The following is a 17,782-nucleotide window of genomic DNA, read 5'->3' as shown; positions in this document are numbered from 1 at the left end:
CCCCAACGGCCATATCAGGTCAATAGTATTATTACCCCCATTTTATAGCTGGGAAGTTGAGTTTCAGAGGCTTTGCCACTTGCCCAAGCAACAAAGCTATTAAATGGCAAAGCCATGTCTTGACTTCATGCCTACAGTCTGATAAGTATGGCCTGAGTTCTTCCCCACTCTTTCCACTTGGGGGACATCCTGTCAAAATGGTCGGTCATGACTGGGTGCCCTGTCTACCATTGTAGAGTGAGTGGAGTGGAGATCTCAGATTTCCAGGTTCCAGAGAATTGTGTGTGTGTGGGGGGGGGGGGCGGTGGGGAGAGGAGGTTTACATCCATGAGACATAGCAGCAATTAAACAAGTGTATATGGGTGTTCATGGTCAAGTTTGTCCATACTATTTAGTTGTATGTGTGGCAGGCTTGGGGGGAGAAGCCCCATCAGAGGTGATGTGGGTTGAGACAGGGGCATGACTAGGCCTCCAGAGTGGTTTCAGCTTGCAAGGGCCCTTTGGGCTCTGTGGGGTCCAGCCAGGACAAGCGGGCAGCATCCGCAGCCCTTTCTCTGCACCTCAGTGGTGGCCCCAGGTAGTTCTGGACCCTCTATGATAACCCTCTGTGCCAAAGGTGTTTTTCAGAGGCATCACGGTGAACGCTGTGCGTGGCTTCCCCATGAGTGCCGCCATGTTCCTTGGGTATGAGCTCTCGCTGCAGGCGCTTCGCGGGGACCACGCCGTGACCAGCCCCTGAGCGCCAGGTCAGTGTGCCTCCCTCCCAGCCCATTGCACCTCCTTGGAGCTTCACACTCTCTTCTTTGCCATGAACACGTCGTGACTTTCTGAAACATCCCTGTCATTTGGTTCCTCTCTGATCCGTGCTAGTGCTGGGGCTGCCATGGCCAACCTTCTTGTCGTCAAAAAGCCTTTCTGAAATGCCCACCTGTGGCTGGTGGTGAGCTGGGTGCTTGGTTACTGAGATGGGCACAGAATTTCCCTGTTTATAGTCAGCTCCCCCATCTGTTTTCCTATCTAGCGGCTTCAGCAGCCCTTGAAGAGAAGTGTGTTTCACTTTACTACACACATTCAGTGGCCCACACCCAGAAGTGAGGACTTAAATCAGTGTCCACCCTCTGTCACAGGGCACCATCTCTTCGTCTCCCTACTGAAACTCACATTGTGAGTCTGAGAGCCACCACTGGGCTCCCAAAGCCCTGGAGGGCAGCCTCTGCCCTCGTTCCCCACCTCCCCCCTCTTTCTCTCTCCTGCTTTCATTGCAGAAAGATCCCTGCAGCCCAAGGAATCTAAAGAAAGAAACCTGAGTAAGTGACTCCCTTAGTCAAATCCCCATTGCCCTTTAGGTAAAGCATGAGTCCTTAACTCATCATCACCAGCATCCTAAAATAACTTGCCTCTGGGTCTTTGCACATGCTGTCCCTGTCTGACACCCTCTTGTCACACCCTCCCTCTTGTCCTTGGCTTTACCAACTCTTCTTTGTCATCCGGGCTTTGGTCTAGAAGTGTCTTCCTCCAGGAAGCCTGCCCTGATGCCTCAGCTAAGATGAGTTGTGCCTGCTGTAGGATCTCCCCCACAGCCCCTGCTCAGCCCCTACCACATCCCCTTGTATCATAACTGCTGATGACTTTCCTCACTCCTCAGCCAGCGCGAACGTCCCAGGAACGCTGCCTCTCTTTCTCCATCTCTGTATCGCTGGTGCCTCACACGGAGCCTGACACACAGATGGCCCCTCAGAAGCGTCATTGAGAAGACGGACAGTCAACTGCCAATATCACCTCAGCTCCTCCCCTTCTGCTTCTCCCTGTTTCTCCTTCTCTGGCTCCACACTGGTGTCTTGCACAGCTGAGAAGTCAAAGTGGGAGGGGTCACTGAATTTTCTAGCCAACATGAAACCATTTTGCTTCAGCCTTGGCGACTGCAAATTCTCTCAAGAAGGAGGGCATTTGCCAGAAAGATCTAGCAATCCTCCCTGCTGCCTTCCCTGGGCCATCGGAGGCCTGCTAGCGTGCGTGGATGGGGCCAGACCCTAGACCCAGGGGAAAGATGTGATGGATCAGGCGGACGAGATTGAGCCCAGGACAAGCTTTAGAATGCTGGCCTCAGTCAGATGCTGTAGTTTGTAACTAAAGCACCCACATTCACAGCTCTCCTGGCTTCAGGCTCTTTCTCTCTCACACACAAAAGGAAAAGGGTAGTAACACATTTTGCATAATTAAATGTCCTCAGTGAAGCACTACTGTCCTTGGGTTTTGTCCAGTGCAAGGAAGTGGAAAGCTCTGGTTCTTAAAGCTGTGCTCAGATATTAGCCACTCCCTGCTTTGAACAGGTGAAAATGGCTGTCCAAAAAGAAAAAAAAAAAAAAACTATCATAAAATCAGTGCTTCTTTATAGCAGGAAAAAAAAGGAAATCCTAGCAAACAGAACAAAAGAAAATACCTATTTGCTGCAATATTTTATTGCTCATTCTTACCATTTAATAGTTCAGGACTGTTTCTCCATGTCATTAAATATTCAGCAGCAAGGTGGTTTTTGTGCCAAGACCTGGCAGATCCCAGGGTGCCTGGACGCTTGCCCTAGCTGCCACGCCTGGTGACTTGTGACCACCCTGGTGGTTGGCCACTTCGGGAGGAAGGAAGAAGTTTCTAGCAAGCCAAATTCTGATTGTCCTGGATTTAGCCTTTCAGAGCAGCGGCCACCGTGTTTGGAAGCCCCCCCTTTCTGGAAGTACTCTCACGGCTTAAGAGGCACAGATGTGTATCGGTCTTGCCTCTGCTGGAGTGAGACATGGGCTGTGGCTCCTGGGTTGAAGAAGGGGGTTCCCAGCAACTTTTCTGGAGCTTCATCTTGAACAAGCCTTCAGTGTGTTTCAGCTTGCTGCTCTAACCTAAAAACACCAAGGTCCTGTATCAGGCCCTGGATTTGAATTTGCCAAGTAGCTCTGAGATCATAGGCAGGTCATCCTCTAGGCAGCAGTAGCATCTACTCTTTGAAGACTTGGACATCAGTGGCTGCCTTGTGGTCTATGAGGGGGCAGAATGACAGGTGGTGTATGTTGGAGGGCCGCAGAGTCATACGGTCCCTAAACGGTGGCACAAGAGTGCCTGTCTCGAGTCCCTGGGTACAGGTGGAGGGATGGCATGGAATGGTTTCCAGTGTCTACACTACATCGGAGCAACATCCAAGCCACGGCACATACAGCCTCCTTCCCACAAGCAGGGGCAGGGGCAGAGCTTTCCCTCAGGTCCCACCAACTCCCATGGAGGAGGAACACTTACTTTCATTTATCTTCTCCATTATTTCTCCCCCAGATAACACACACGAGTGAACCTAGTACCACGGCAAATCCAGTAAATGGCACATGAGGTCATTGTTTGGGATGTAGCTAGTTTGATCCGTTCACAGGGAGATATCAGACTCAGACAACATGAGAAAGATGACCCTTGGTGGTAGCAGCGGGGTCCCCCCCGTCAGAAAGTCAGCTGTTAGGTTTGTTGGAAGCCAGTGGATACAGCTGGGCCATGCCCACTGACCCACCGGGATGCCCTATCCCAGAAGCTTCCTGGAATACTGCTTGCCTGCCTCCTGCCCTGACCTTCTCGCTCCATAACTCATTGATCTACCTTCAAATCCTGGAAAACCCATTTTCCTGGAAAGATATATTCTTCCTATAATACCTCTTTTTGAACATTTACAGATGACCTCAGACCACCTCCTAGCCCTTCACATCTGTCCTCATGGTGATGTCCTGCCAACTCTTGCTTCATATACAGTTTTCTCAGTGGGTTGTTGACCCTTAGATTCTGCTAACTGATAACTTGGGTTTGATGAAAGCCTTATTTTCGTCCTTTTCCCTAGGGCCAGCGTCCGCTGGCCAGAGCTGGTGTCATCTGACCACAGCCTTATTTCGCTACAGGTTGGTCCTGAAGGCATGGCATCTCTAGAACCCTCAGTAGTGAACTTACTGAAGAGAAAGAAGGTCTCCCCTTCGCCCATGCTGTGGGTCAGGTGGGCCCTCAGCCCTCTGCCCTGACCTCAGAATCCCTTCTTTCCTGAGGACTCTGCTCCTGATCTCCCGGCCGGGACCACTCAGCTGCTGCCTGGGAGGGAACTGTTGGACCATAGACTGACCACCAGCTACTTCTGATCCACATTGGCCTGAATACAAAGCAGGATAAAAATCACCGCTGTCCCCGCACCAGCTGTTATACTCGCTGGGAGTTCATGGAGGAGCTCAATTGTCTCCATGTTTCCAAATAAAAACACTGGAAACCTCTTCAGGTCATTTCTCAATCAGATGCTTCTCCCTGGCTTCTGCGGGACACTGGCCACCCTCGTTCTTCCCTCTGTTTAGATCGCTGTGGATGGTGCTGGCCCAAAGAGCCTGCTCCATGCAGGTAAGAGGAGAAACCAAGGATGGCAGTCGTGCTTCTCTATGTCCAGCTGCCTCCGGGGGAGGGGAGGCAAGGAGGGCGCCCTGGAGGGAGAGGACGCCCTGCAAGAGCCTCCCCACCTGACTCCCGCGGCCGGTGATGTCGGGGCACTTGGGAGTGGCATTCGTGAGCGTGCTGGGATAGGCGTTCTCTGCGCCCTGTTTTCACATGGAGAATAAAACAAAATGAAATACTTTGTCCGCAGTGCAGTTTCCAGAATGGTTTCATTATTCTACGTGTTCTCTCTTACTAGGACCATGTGGGAAGGCCCTGGCTCTCTCCAGGCCTTATTTTCACACGGAGAACAAAACAAAACAAAACACTTTGTCCACAGCCTGCTTTCCAGAATGGTTTCATTATTCTAAATGTTCTCTGCACTGGAACCATGTGGGAAGGCCATTGCTCTTTTGCTGTCCTGTGGCATGTGTCCATGACGCCTCTCTCACTTTTGTGCCTGAAACGGGCATCCTTACTCCATCATAGGGCCTTTTCCTGAGGAGCCGAATGCCACTTCAGAATCTTCCACTTAGAGCCCTGGGCAGCCACCAACACCCAGTCACAACTAGCATACAGATTAACCTACTTGCCATTCTTAGCGTAAATCCCAGTGGGGAAAATATCCTTGGATTCTTTTTCTTTCGCCTTTGAAAGTGTCTTCCTTGATTTCTCTGTTCCCTCCCACTGCTCTTCAAAAAAAAATCAGTCTCCCAAAGGTTCTGTTGGCTGGTAAACTGCAGAATCACCACTTGGTGGCAGCAGAGGTCAACAGGACCATCCACAGTAGGTCAGCTTCCGGTGGCTTGTGAGCATGGTCCTCAGTGGTTAGGGCATCTGAACCCCATGACGCTTCTCTTCCTGTTTTCTGGATCTCGCCATTTCCCTTGTTGTGGTCCTTTTTCTTCTCTGTGGTGGAACGAACCTCAGACTAGGGAGAAATATACTTTAGGTCCCAGGTCCAGTCTGTCATTGGCTACCTTCCTTCATGATCCTGGCAAACTTTTGCCCGCTCTGGGCCTCAGTTATCTCATCTGTAAAGTGGGAGAATTAACAATGGGTCCCCGTTATTTACCTTCCAGGCCTTGAGTAAGAATCAAATGAAAACATAGTTTTGTAAAACAAAAACAAGTAGGAGAGACGGCAGGGAAGGGGAACGCTTGTGTGATTTTTCTGGTTTCCGGTTTTGACCTGCCTTCTTGCATGGGAATCTGGCTTGTTTGTAACACAGGGTGGCTGCAGCAGTGTTCTGTGCACCTCGTTTCTGCAGCTGAAACCGAGAGCTCCAGATGCCTGGCCTCTAGGCCTTTGGACTTCCAAATGGACATCCATTGCACACGTGTGGGGCAGGATGGCTACAGACACTGCTGTGGGTCTTCTCGTGCCTGGGGTTTCTGATAAATCTGTGATGTGCGCCCCCCCAGGGTGCTGACTTCCACTGCCCTTTGCTACCAGGCGCCCGTCAAAGGGGTTTCCAGGAAATGTTTGGTCCAGAAAGAGTCCAGCCCACGAGTTCCTGGGAGCTAGAACAAGCATCTGGAAAATTGCTGCTCCTCTTCTCTGGCTAAGAGTGGGAGGGGCCAGCCTGCTCTGGGGTCAGTCATGCCAGGACCCAACCCCCACTCCTGTGGCTCCTGCCTCCCAGCAGCGCAGACCAGGTAGGTCTCTCCCTCCACATCCATGTATTCTGAACACTCCCCTGCACTTACTTCCGTGTTGAATCCGGGACCTGCACTCACCGCATGCTTGGCTGGTGTCTGCTGAATGATTCCACCACACCCTTATGTGTACAACAAATAAATAGCTTTTTATGTTTTTTCTTAAGGTTTAGTTTTTTCCAGGCCTCCATTCTATCAAGAAATAATTTTGCCATTTTCACTGAAAACGCCGAAGCTCCCACGTTAAGGGCAGTTGTTCAGGATTTCCACCTTTTTGTCCCTCTCCTTGGGATGGTTTTAGATTTGGGGGACTTGGAGTATAGAGAGAGGCTCCTGGCTCTTGGGAGGTGCTCCACCTTATGCTGGTGCTCTTCGGGGCACGTCCTGGCCATGGCCTTCCCTCCACAGAGACTTCTGTGGAAGCCTCCTTATACTTCTCTGGTCCTGGCCCAAGGGTCCATGCATGCCTTATCTTTCAAAATGTTTTTATTTATTTCTAGGAGAGAGAGAGAGAGACAGCATGAGCAGGGGAGGGTCAGAGATAGAGGGAGTCACAGACTGAAACAGGCTCCAGGCTCTGAGCTGGCAGTCAGCACAGAGCCCGACGCGGGGCTCGAACCCACGAACCGCGAGATCATGACCTAAGCGAAAGTCGGACGCTTAACCGACTATGCCACCCGGGCGCCCCTGTGCATGCCTTATCTTTCAAACGTCTGGCCTTCCTCTGGCCTGTGGGAAAGTCTTGGCTTCTCCGTCAGAACTCAGGGGCCTATCGTAGACCCACCTTTGGGGCCTCTCTATGCCACACCGTGTGTTAGATGGCAGGAGGCATTCTCTTTTCAGACTGCTATCTCCTAGGACAAGTAATCCAGAAGCCCTCCATCCTCAGGTCCTCACCTGTCCCCAGAGTCCTGCCGCCAACATTCCATGGCTCTGCTGTGGGCACAGCACTCACCAGTGTCTGCTGTCATCCTCTGCTCTCCAGCGTCTGTCTCATACTTGCTTGTGATACAAATACTCCACAAATAGAAGAGAAAGGCAGCTCCTCCACCCGGCCCAGGGTATCCATGAAAAGTGCCCAGCCAGCGTCACACTCAGTGGCGAAGGCTGGATGCTTTCCCACTAAGATCAGGAAGAAGACAAGGATGTGTGCTCTTGCCACTTTTATTCAACATCGTATGGGGGTTGTAGCCAGGGCCTTTAAGCATGAAATGAAATAAAAGGCATCGAAATTGGAAAAGGTGGACTAAACCACCTTCTGTGCAGATGATATGGTTTTGAACCTAGAAACCCCAAGGAAGCCAATGAAGAAATATTGAAACCAATAAACATACAAGATCAATGACAGAAATCAACTGTACTTCCATGCCCTAACAATAAACATTTCAAAAATGAAATTAAGAAAACAATTCCAGTGACGATACTACTTGAAAGATGAACTATCTAGGCATATTTTAACAGAAGAAATGTAAGACTTACACACTGGAAACTACAAAGCCTTGTTAAAAAGATTTTAAAGATCTAGGTAAATGGAAAAGTATCCTATGTAATGGGCCAGAAGACTAAATATTGTTAAGTTATCAAGACTCCCTACATTGTTCTACAGATGTAAGTTAATGCTTTTTAAAATCCCAGCTGGATTTTTTGGGGGGCGAAAGCAAGTGCAGAAAGGTAATCCTAAAATTCATATGGAAATGCAAAGGACCCAGAATAGCTGAAATGATCTTGATAAAGAATAAAATTGGAAGACCCATACTTGTGATCAAGACAGTGTAGTGCTGGCATTAAGATAGATGTGAAGACCAATGGGATACAAGGGAGAATCCGGAAAGAAACCCTTAGATTTATGATCATTGATTTTTCCCAAGGGTGCCAAGACAATTCAATTGAATCATCTTTTCAACGAGTAGTACATCCACATACCAAAAAAAAAAAAAAAAAAAATGAAGTTGGACCCTTACTGCACACAATATGTGAAAATTAACTCAAGGTGGGTCACAGACCTGGATGTGAGAGTTTAAGCTATAAAACTCACAGAAGGAAATGCAGAAATAAATCTTTATGACCTTGTATTTGGCAAAGGTTTCTTAGAATACCAAATGCATAAGTGACAAAATCAAATATAGACAAATTGGACTATAATTAAGAGTTTGTTGCTACACATGGTACCATCAATAAAATGAAACAACACCCGAAAAACGGGAGACAATGTTTGCAAATCTTAATTCAGTTAAAGGACTTATTTCCAAAACATATAAACAACACTTATAACTTAACAATAAAAAGACAAGTAACCCAATATAAAAATGGGCCAAGTATTTGAATAGACATTTCTCTGAAGAAGATATATAAGTGGCCAGTGAGCATATGAAAAGATGTGTCAGTAGTTATTAGGGAAATATAAATCAAACTACAATGAGATATCACCTTATAGGTGATCCTTCAAGGATGGCTCTCCTTGAAAAGATAGAAAATAGCAAGTATTGACAAGAATGTGGAGAGATTGGAGCCCTGACACCCTGCTGGTAGAAATGTAAAATGGTGCGGCCACTTTGGAAAACAGTTTGGCAGTTCCTCAAAAAGTCGGAATTGCCGTAAATCCCAGCGATTCCACTCCAGGGTCCCCACGAGAAATGAAAGCACACGTCACCAAAGCCTTTACATGAATATTCATAGCAGCGTTACTTACAATGGCCAAAAAGTGGAATCAACCCAAATCTCTATCAACTAATGAATGGATAAATAAAATGCCACATCTCCACACAACAGTATATTATTTAGCAGTAAGGAAATGAAGTATGAATATATGCTACGACTTGAATGAAAACATCATACTAAGTGAAAGGTGCCAGTTACAGAAAAGCACGTATGATTCCATTTGTAAAAAAAATCCAGAAGAGGCAAATTTAGAGAGAAGAAAATAGATGATTAGTTGATTAGGCTAGATGAAGGGAGAATGGAGAATGGCTGCTAATGAGTGCAGGATTTCTTCTGGGGGTGAGGAAAGTGCTGGAATTAGACAGTGGTGATGGCCACACAGCCCTGTAACTACACTAAAAACCACTGAACTGTACACTTAAGTGAGTGAGTGATCTTTTGTTTCTGTTGAGGGCTCCCTTTTCAGAGGAAGAGAGGTCTTGGTCTGGAGTAGGGGAGAGGAGCAGGCTAGGAATGGAATGGCAGAGTTGAGCCTTCAAAGGGAGGGTGGGCAAATAAAGAGACAGATGGATGGGGACTGGTCAAGACCAGTAACCTCTGGGCTTAGCTTGGTCAGCATCAGTGTGCCCTGGACTAGAATATTCTGGAAACAACTCTGTCTGGGCTCAGCCAACCTGGACAAGCCACATGGCTCTGTGGAGAGCTTCCACACTCCCATTGGTTAGATGTAAATATGGCCCTAGAGTTCAGTGACCTGAGCGGGAACCTTGGCTTCACTTCTTTTGAGCAGCATGCCTTGGACAAGTTATACTAAGCTCTCTGGTCCTCAGTTTCTCCCTCTGTGCACCGGGAATAATTATATACAATAGTTATATATCTACCTCATGAAGTTCTTGCAAAGATCCAACTAGATATTCCACAAAACATGCTTAACCGAGCGCTTGTTATGCAGTGAACATTCAGTACATATTCATTCTTATCCTTTCTCCAAGGTGCTTTTTACATAAATCTCAACTCTCCTGACACAGGTAGGAGAGTAATTACTATGCGCCTCATCACAGGCCCTGAGAACTCAGGGTTGAGCTTGTCTGCAGGGGTGTATCCTGTGGGTCACATGACTTTTGCAAAACAGCTGAGGGAAACCACCAAGCTCCACTGGTGACTAATCTGTGAACCTGGGATGCAGCTCATCACTCTGCCCATCTTCTCTACAGGTTGTTTTGAAACCGTCTGCCACCACCAGCGTCTGTCTGTCCTTGCTGTGATCCCCGTGTGGGGTGAGCACTGTGGAGGTGACAGCTCTCAATGCTGTAGGCTGTGAACCACACCGTGGAACTTGTGTCCGAGGCCATTCAGAAAACACAGGTGGAGGAGATGAAAGAAGGCCCTGTGGCCAAGACCCATGGGGAGGCCACCCAGGGAGCTTATGGAAGCCTCTGCCCTTCCTGGAGATGCCCAGACTGGCTCCAGATAAGCCCGTGGGGAAGAGTGCCCCCTCCTGTCAGTGGGGCCAGAGCTAAGGAAGTATCACCGTTCAGAAATCCAAGATTTGTTGGGACTCCTTTGGATACCAAACCTGACTACTTTGTGTGACTGTTCCTGTGTGTTGTTTTGTTTGTTTGTTTTTCAGACTATTATGTGTTTAATTACACAATCCTGCCCCAGGTCCTATGCTGGGTGTTATGTCACATACAGTTCACGAGCTGTGGGTTCTCCTTCTAGAACACCAGTTTAAATTCTGAAAACGATCTGGTCCTCAGGTGTAGGGATAAGGGCGTGTGGTCCCATATTATTATGAGTCTGCTTGACCCTCTGACTGTAGTCAGAGAAGAGACACCTGCTGTACACAGAATAAGAACAGACCAGAGGGCAGAGAGCCCTGGGTTTGGGATGAGACAGTCAAGGCAGGGATCCTGTTCCAGTTCTCAGCAGCTATGGGACCCTGGGAATGTCTTTAACCATTTTGAGCCTCGATTTCCTTGCTTATGAAACGGAAATAATAATCCCTACCTCCTGTGGTTATTAGGGGATTAAATGAGATAATGCATGTTAGTACGTGCAGAGTGAGTGCTTAGTAAGTGATTACATGCTTAACATCAGTAGCTAATAATATATGTGTTACCTGGATCGACCCTTTTCCTCAGTGCCATGTCCATAGGAACCTGCATACCAGTGAGGGAGCTGGGCCAAACAGCCACACCTGGATGCTGTGCTCAGTGCCTCACATGGTAGCAGGAGCCCAGCTTTGGGAGCCCTGTGTGGGAAAGCAGGGGCACTGAGGATACTTAGTGCTCAGAGGTTCTTGGAGAAGAAATTATGTAGAAGATGCTAGAATATACTACTAAAAACAGTAATAGTGGTGGGGTGCTTGAGTGGCTCAGTCTGTTAAGGGTCTGACTCTTGGTTTCTGCTCAGGTCATGATCTCACGGTTCATGAGTTCGAGCCCTACATGGGACTCCGTGCTGTCATTGAGGAGCCTGCTTGGGATTATTATCTCTCTCCCCCTCTCACTGTCTGCCCCAATTCTTGTTCTCTCTCTCTCTCTCTCTCTCAAAATAAATAAATAAACTTAAAAAAAACACAGTAATAGTTGAACATGAAGTCTCATACCCACTCTTCCAGGAGATGCTCAGAAATCCTCCTTGGCAGAATCTGTGTCCCTGTCTTGCCCACCCACCCGCCACTGCTGCAATGCTGCTCACTTGTCTGGGGAAGCAGATGGGGCCATGGGCTGTGATGACTGTCTCTTTGTCTCAGGGTCTGTGTCCACTATAAAATGTTTACAGCCCTCAGCGCAGAGATAGGACAAAGGCTAAACCAGTGGCCTCCTTCTGAAAACCTCTTGCCTGCGAAAGTCTGACCTTTTGCCCTTTCATATACATGTCACTGTAAATAAATCACTGAGAAGCTTTTCTGTCTGTGCAAACTAAAATAATTATAATTGGATGCCCACAAACAGTTATAACGTGGACGCACCATTTCTGCACCCCAGAAGACGGCCGCAGGCTCCCCTGACCTTAGGCAGCCTCGCTAAGACTCCTGCATCTGCCCCAGGCAGGCAGGGCTTGGGTGCGGGTGCAGGACAGAATCTGTGCCGCCCCGTGGCCACAGCGTTTGCACAAGTCTGAGGCCCAGGGCTGCTTAGAGTATCAGAGAATCTCCCCATTGGCCAAGGGCTGTTTAAAGTGCAGGTCACGTCTCGTACTGCTTGACGTTGTAACTGATGAAAGGAAAGGCTGAGCAGGGCTCCTCGAGGAACGCTTGATGCTCTGAGCTTCCCATGTTACTGTGATCAAAAGTCCTCCAGGATGGGCTAGCTCAATGGGGGGGGGGGGGGGGAGGGGAACAATTCTAATGTTGACAGTATCTGGAAAAATAACTTCCCACAGTCGAGTCTTCCCAATCCTCTCACCCTTCAGGTAACGGGGGAGAGGGCGATTGTGATTGTCAGACCATCCCAATGCCAGACCCCCTGCCTCCACCCCGTGCATCACATACAGCTGGCAGGTGGCTCCCTCCCAGGTGGCTGGGTCATGTGAACCCCGAGCTTGGCGGCTGCCTGGAGCACCTTTCTGAGCACACGCAGCGTGTTCTGGGTACCATCTCTTCTCCAGGTGAGTGCTTTCCTGACCTACAGACCAGTTCATACTCTGCTTTGATGTCTCAAAGGGCTTTTGTTCTCTCAGCTAGTATCTTTGGAGTGACAGCTCTGGTAGAGGAGCAGTGCAGGCTCTGGGGAGGAAACCAGGATCCAACAGTGGGTTCTCAAAGCTCTCGCCTTCATCAAGCTGCCGTTTGAGTAGGGAGAGACGTCGAACGTGGTAAAGTCATAAATGAGAGGGCATCTTAGAAGGTAATAAGATGTAAGGAAGTAAGGAAGTAAGTTCCATCTTCTGCAGAACAGAAGATGGGATCTGGGGACTGGAGCAGGGGGCAGGTTGAATATTAAGGTAAGATGGAGAGTATAGTAGGGTCCTCCAGAGAAATAGAACCAACAGGCAGAGAGAGAGAGAGAGAGAGAGAGAGAATAAGACATTGGCTCCTGTGATTGAAGAGGCTGAGAAGGCCCAAGATCTGCTGTCGGCCATCTGGAGGCCCGCGAAAGCAGCTGGTCTGGTAATACAAGTCCAAAGTCCTGAGAGCCAGGAAGCAGATGTGCTGTAAGTCCCAGTCTGAGTGTAGAAGAATGTCCCAGCTTAAGCTGTTGGATAAAGAGCCGATTCTTCCTCTGCCTCTTGAGGTCCTCGGTGGGATTGAATGAAGCCCACCCACCCTGGGCAGAGTGTTTCAGTCTACCAACTCAAGATGCTCAGCTCATCCAGAAACACCCTCACAGACACACCCCAAAGCAATGTTTAGTCAAGTATCTGGGTGCCCTGTAGGCTGGTCAAGCCGACATGTAGAATTAGCCATCAGAGACAGCCACACGAAGTCAGGCCAACAACCTAGTTCAAGGATCCCTTGGGTGTCCCCCGCCAGTAGGCTCCATACTTCAGCTGGACACTCCCCCTGGCCTGTGGTGGGTTCCAGCTGAAGGTCTTCGGGAAATGAACAAGTGACTGTATTGACCCCGAGCTTTCTGTCCTCTATGTCAGAGGGTCTGCTCCATGGGTCTTCCCCTGGCTGAGCTGCAAGTACTTTCCTCTCTTCTGAGTGCACATGCCTTATCTCACTCCTTTCTCCCATTTCAGGGATGCAGGTGTTTTCTCAGGACCCCAAGCCCCCTGGCAGTTCCCAGGGAGCAGCATTCCCCCAGCGCTCACAGAAAGATGCCCCAGGTATGCCTTCAGCCTCGCTAAGAGCAACGGTCAGACCGTCCCCACATACCCTTCACAACTGTGCCTTCTCTGTCCCCAGGTACAACTAGTGGGACTTCCAGTCCATTTAGGGTAATGAGACTTATTGTTAGTACAGGAGACTTTGACCCATTCAGTCCCTTGATGGAGTTTGTAGGGTGTTTTTTAAAAATGTTTATTTATTTATTTTGAGAGAGGAGAGAGAGAACAAACAGGGGAGGGGCATGGGGAGGGAGACACAGAATCCGAAGCAGGCTCCAGGCTCCGAGCTGTTAGCACAGAGCCCGATGCAGGGCTCAAACTTGCAAAGTGCGAGATCATGACCTTTGCCACAGTCAGATGCCTAACCGACTGAGCCACCCAGATGCCCTTGTAGCTTTCTTTCTTCTGAGCAGCAAGAAGTGAATAAGCACCTAGAGACCAGATTGTGGTCTTTTTCTTCATATATATTTATTCCAAAATAAAGACATATAATTTAAAACAAATTATTACAACTGATCTTGATTCAGCATGGCTTTACTTGATATTTTTAACTGCCCCAACTCAAAGAGGAGAGGAGGCTTTTTAATTCAATAAATAACATAAATAACATTTCATCTTCATACTCTGACTTTCATCTTTTCTTTCTGGAAAGCTTCCTGGAGACTCTTCAGAAAGGTAAGCGTGTTGCCTGTTGTGGTTTGGTTACATGGCTGTTTACAGGAAAAAGACTGTGGGGAGAGAAGTTAACAGAGTGACTAAAAAGTATGGACCCAGAACCACCTTGCCTGCAGCCCTGTGAGAGCCAGGGGAGGGGTGCAGTGGGGTGGGGTGTGCAGGCAGCAGGGGCTTGAGACACAGAGCAAATGCATGGGGAGGTCCAGGGCTAGCCTGTTTTGTGGACAGTGGAGATGGCTGTCTGTGCTACCGTTTCAGGGTGCTCCCCCTCCCCTCTATTTAGGACTATCAGATAGTCCTAAATCTCCTCATTAGAGGAAACCTTTTCTCACGAGTCTTTGAATCCTAACGTTTTATTACCCTTTTTTGGCTGTCCTTCCAAGGTCACAGACTAGCACCATGGCTGAGAATGGGACTTCGGCCTCAGATAGACCAGATTTCAATCTCAACCCTGCCACTTATGAAGCATCTATCCTTAGGCAAGTTGGTTAACCTCAGGGAGCATCTGCTTCCTCCACTAATAAAGTGAGGGTGGTAAATGATAATCGCAACAATTGGTATTGAAATGCTATTGTAATGAAACAGTATATATTAAGCATTTAGAACTACCAGCTGTTGATGGTAAGTAACTCAGTTGAGTAGCTGAGTGAAGGCTCTTAGCCTTCTGAGGAGACACATGGAGATGCTAATTCCCCAAGAGTTCACTTCCTCCGTCCCTCTAGGGACCAGAGCATATGCAGAAGAAGAGAAGATGGGCACTTAAGGCCAACGGCAAGCTTTCATCTGGATCTGAGTTCTTGCTCCTTTAAATCCCTTAATCCCTTCTTGGCCAATTCAAAAAAAAAAAAAAAATCTTTGTACAGGCCGCAATAGCCACTCGGTTAACTTTGACAGCTCTGATTCTCTAGATTTCAGCTTCTTATTACAATCAGGACAGATTCCTTCATTATTCAATAGGTGGAAAGAAGTAAATGGCAACATAGGTGTGAGTATTTTTTAAAACCAAGGGGAATTAAAGGGCCCTCCGGAGCAGATCTCCCTTTCATTTTGTCCTTCTGAGTAAATTTCCCACAGGTCTCATATTGGCCTTGAACTACCAATTCCAACTTTATCGTCCCTTTTCATTTGGATAGAGCTGTCATTGACCTTCACGTAAAAAGAACTAACCAGAGGGGAAAACAGGGAAAAGCAAATTCACCTGGCACTTGTTTCTCTTTAAGTCTTCCACAGTTCTTCTTAGTCGGTGGAAAATCAGGGAGAACTTGGTTTGCACCGTGGAGTTGATTATCTGGGACAGCCCTTCCTGGAAGCATGGTGTGGTGCAGTTGTCCTGGTAAGTGAAAAGAATTTATTAAAAGAAATGCCTTGAGGACCACTTTGAGAAGAATTACAAAGAGAATGCTTTCATGAGCTATCTTAATTTAACCAATATAACCTAAACTGGTATTATTTTTAGACAGGTCCCTCTTCCCATCTAAGGAAGGACCTTCAGCATTTCAAGTCGAGGCCATTTTTTCCAGGATCACTCCCTGGAGATTTCCAGTATGTTCCATCCAAGGAATACAAAGCTAATGGACCCCAGAAAACAGCTCGTTGCAGTCTCCATCACAGCCAATGTTCCTCCTCTCCGTTCCTCGGAATAGTAAGCTCCAAAGTAGAGAGAAAGGAAAAGGCTTCTCACACCAGTCTGATGGCACGAGCCAGTTGAATAGATCCAGTGTTTCAGCAGGAGCTAAAATCATGGACCACACACTGAAGGGCGGGGCTAGGCTCTGCATGTGTGGTTCCTCCTCAGAACGTGCCTACACCAGTCTTATGTAATGGATGCACCCTGATGGGGTGTCATATCTGACCCTAGCGAGGATGACAAGTTCAGATTCACCTTCCTCCTCACTGAACCAGAAAATCCCTGCCTCACTTCCTCTTTGTTTGGAAGTTCTTTTCGCTTTCCCTCTACCTTAGACACCCTGTCCTAACAGCATTCAAGCCATGAGAGAGCCGCCCGAAGTCAGCTAAAAAGACAGACGGGAAGGGAGGAGTGAGGGAAAAGGTATAGCACCCAGAGAGGTTTTGCAATAGGAAAGAAAAAGAGTTATTTTACTTACTTGTTTTGCAACCCTTGAGTTTTAGGAAATAAATTAGGAAGCAGTATGATATAAGCTATATTGTTTGCTGCATGCTCAGCTCCAGTTTGATTTAATTGTGCACATGGCCGTTAATGTAACAAGACATACAAATTTCTTTTTAAAGCACTGAATAGTGATCAAATTTCTCAAAGGGCATAAAGCCGACTAAATACAAAGTGATGTAGAATTTCAAGAGCCGGGCCTCAAAAGGAAATCCTGAGCTGTTAACTAGTGCGGTTAAGTAACCTTTTCTTACTTAAACGATCCAATAGAGCAATTTATTTTTACGTGAAAACTTTTAAAAATGACACCGTCAAGATGACATTGTTTTACTGTACTTACAGAAGGAACGGGCAGACACAAACAATCGGTCACCTGCAAAAGAATAATTCCAGAGTGAAGATTCCAGAGGCAAACATTCAAGTAAGTTTGGAAAGTTCTTAAAAGAGCATTTACTCACATTGGTGCCACAGCTGCATTTTGAAGGTGGATCTTCCTAAAGTAAAGAGAGAAATAAAAACCCATAATGGGAGGGGTGCTTTTCATCCTTTTGTTTCACCTACATGTTTTTGTTTGTTTTTAAGTGAGTTTTTAAGTGAGAGAGAGAGAGGCAGAGAGAGAGGGAGAATCTTAGGCAGGCTCCACACCCAGCACAGAGCCTGATGCAGGGCTCGATCCTACAACCCTGGGATTGTAACCTGAGCTGCCATCAAGAGTAGGACACACAACTGACTGAGCCACCAAGGGGCCCCCCACTTAAACTTTCAAGAGCTCCCTTTCCCGCTGGCGCCCCCTCTGCAGCTTACCTGCAGTTTGTTAATGAGGTCTGTTACATCACGTATCCCCAGGAAGGTGGAACACCTCTGGCTGGCCACAGAGCAGAGCAGCAGGGCAGAGGCGAGAACCACGGGCAGAAGCATCTTGACTTGGAGCTGCAGGTGGCTTGTAGATGCCTCGAAATCGAGTCGTATTTAAAGCTCCCTTGCAAACCTGGGAAAACCCTGACATCAAACTGATACCAGATGCCCACTTTTTCTATGTAAGTTTGGGTCACTTGACATTGAAAAAATATATACATACATCGAACTGAGTCACCTGGCAAAGACTATGTTACATTGTGCTAGGAAATGTCATTCCCCAGAAAGGATGCTTTTCAAAGTTTGGGTACTGAGATGCCGTAGGAAAAGTTAAAGATCTTAAAACCATAATTTTTTTTTTTAAGGCAGATATTCTAGTTGTGAGAATTAGCACATTTTCCATGAAAGCCCAGGTCTATATTTTCCCCTTTTTAGTTATTTGGAAATGCTGATATAATAGCCTGTCACAGGTATTATAATGAAGGGGCCAGGGAGGGGGCGGGAGAGTGAGAGATCTTGCAAGCAAGCTGCTCTGTCAGGGTTTCTGCAAGCTCCAGCTCGATGATGTCATTGCAACTTTCATCTGACTGTATTTTATTCT

At 47.6% G+C, this 17,782-nt stretch overlaps 2 protein-coding genes across 4 annotated transcripts in view; one reads left to right on the top strand and one right to left on the bottom strand.

Moving 5' to 3' along the window:
• Positions 1 to 10,087, top strand: part of SLC25A48 (solute carrier family 25 member 48) — a 48,728-nt gene extending 38,641 nt beyond the window's left edge. The window contains exons 7-9 of one of the 3 annotated variants that reach the window (XM_039242239.1): positions 617 to 746; positions 1,266 to 1,307; positions 3,918 to 4,638. In XM_039242239.1, the coding sequence (XP_039098170.1) occupies positions 617 to 739 (123 nt within the window). In that variant the 3' untranslated portion in view covers positions 740 to 746; positions 1,266 to 1,307; positions 3,918 to 4,638. Of the gene's footprint in view, positions 1 to 616; positions 747 to 1,265; positions 1,308 to 3,917; positions 4,639 to 9,958 lie in introns of those variants that run through there. The other 2 variants (XM_039242238.1, XM_039242240.1) reach the window with 2 other exon arrangements.
• Positions 10,088 to 14,140: 4,053 nt separating this feature from the next.
• Positions 14,141 to 17,244, bottom strand: IL9 (interleukin 9). Its single transcript, XM_039242243.1, has 5 exons — positions 17,131 to 17,244; positions 16,785 to 16,820; positions 16,667 to 16,699; positions 15,397 to 15,528; positions 14,141 to 14,251 (listed from the first exon to the last, which is right to left on the bottom strand). Exons 1-5 carry the CDS (start codon positions 17,242 to 17,244, stop codon positions 14,141 to 14,143), a joined length of 426 nt encoding a protein of 141 aa, XP_039098174.1.
• Between the last annotated feature and the right edge of the window lie 538 nt (positions 17,245 to 17,782).

This window comes from Hyaena hyaena, unplaced genomic scaffold (genome assembly GCF_003009895.1).
Source record: "Hyaena hyaena isolate Hyena2069 unplaced genomic scaffold, ASM300989v1 scaffold_214, whole genome shotgun sequence".
In the NCBI taxonomy this organism is placed as follows: Eukaryota; Metazoa; Chordata; class Mammalia; order Carnivora; family Hyaenidae; genus Hyaena; species Hyaena hyaena.
The sequence above is the reverse complement of the archived record's forward strand: the minus strand, read 5'-3'. Positions and strand labels throughout refer to the sequence as shown.

Coding starts and splice junctions, on each gene's coding strand:
- IL9 (XM_039242243.1), bottom strand. CDS start 17,244: ATGCTTCTGCCCGTGGTTCTCGCCTCTGCCCTGCTGCTCTGCTCTGTG. Junction 16,821..17,130: donor ACCTCATTAACAAACTGCAG/GTAAGCTGCAGA, acceptor TCTTTACTTTAG/GAAGATCCACCTTCAAAATG. Junction 14,252..15,396: donor TAAAGAGAAACAAGTGCCAG/GTGAATTTGCTT, acceptor CTCTCCCCACAG/TCTTTTTCCTGTAAACAGCC.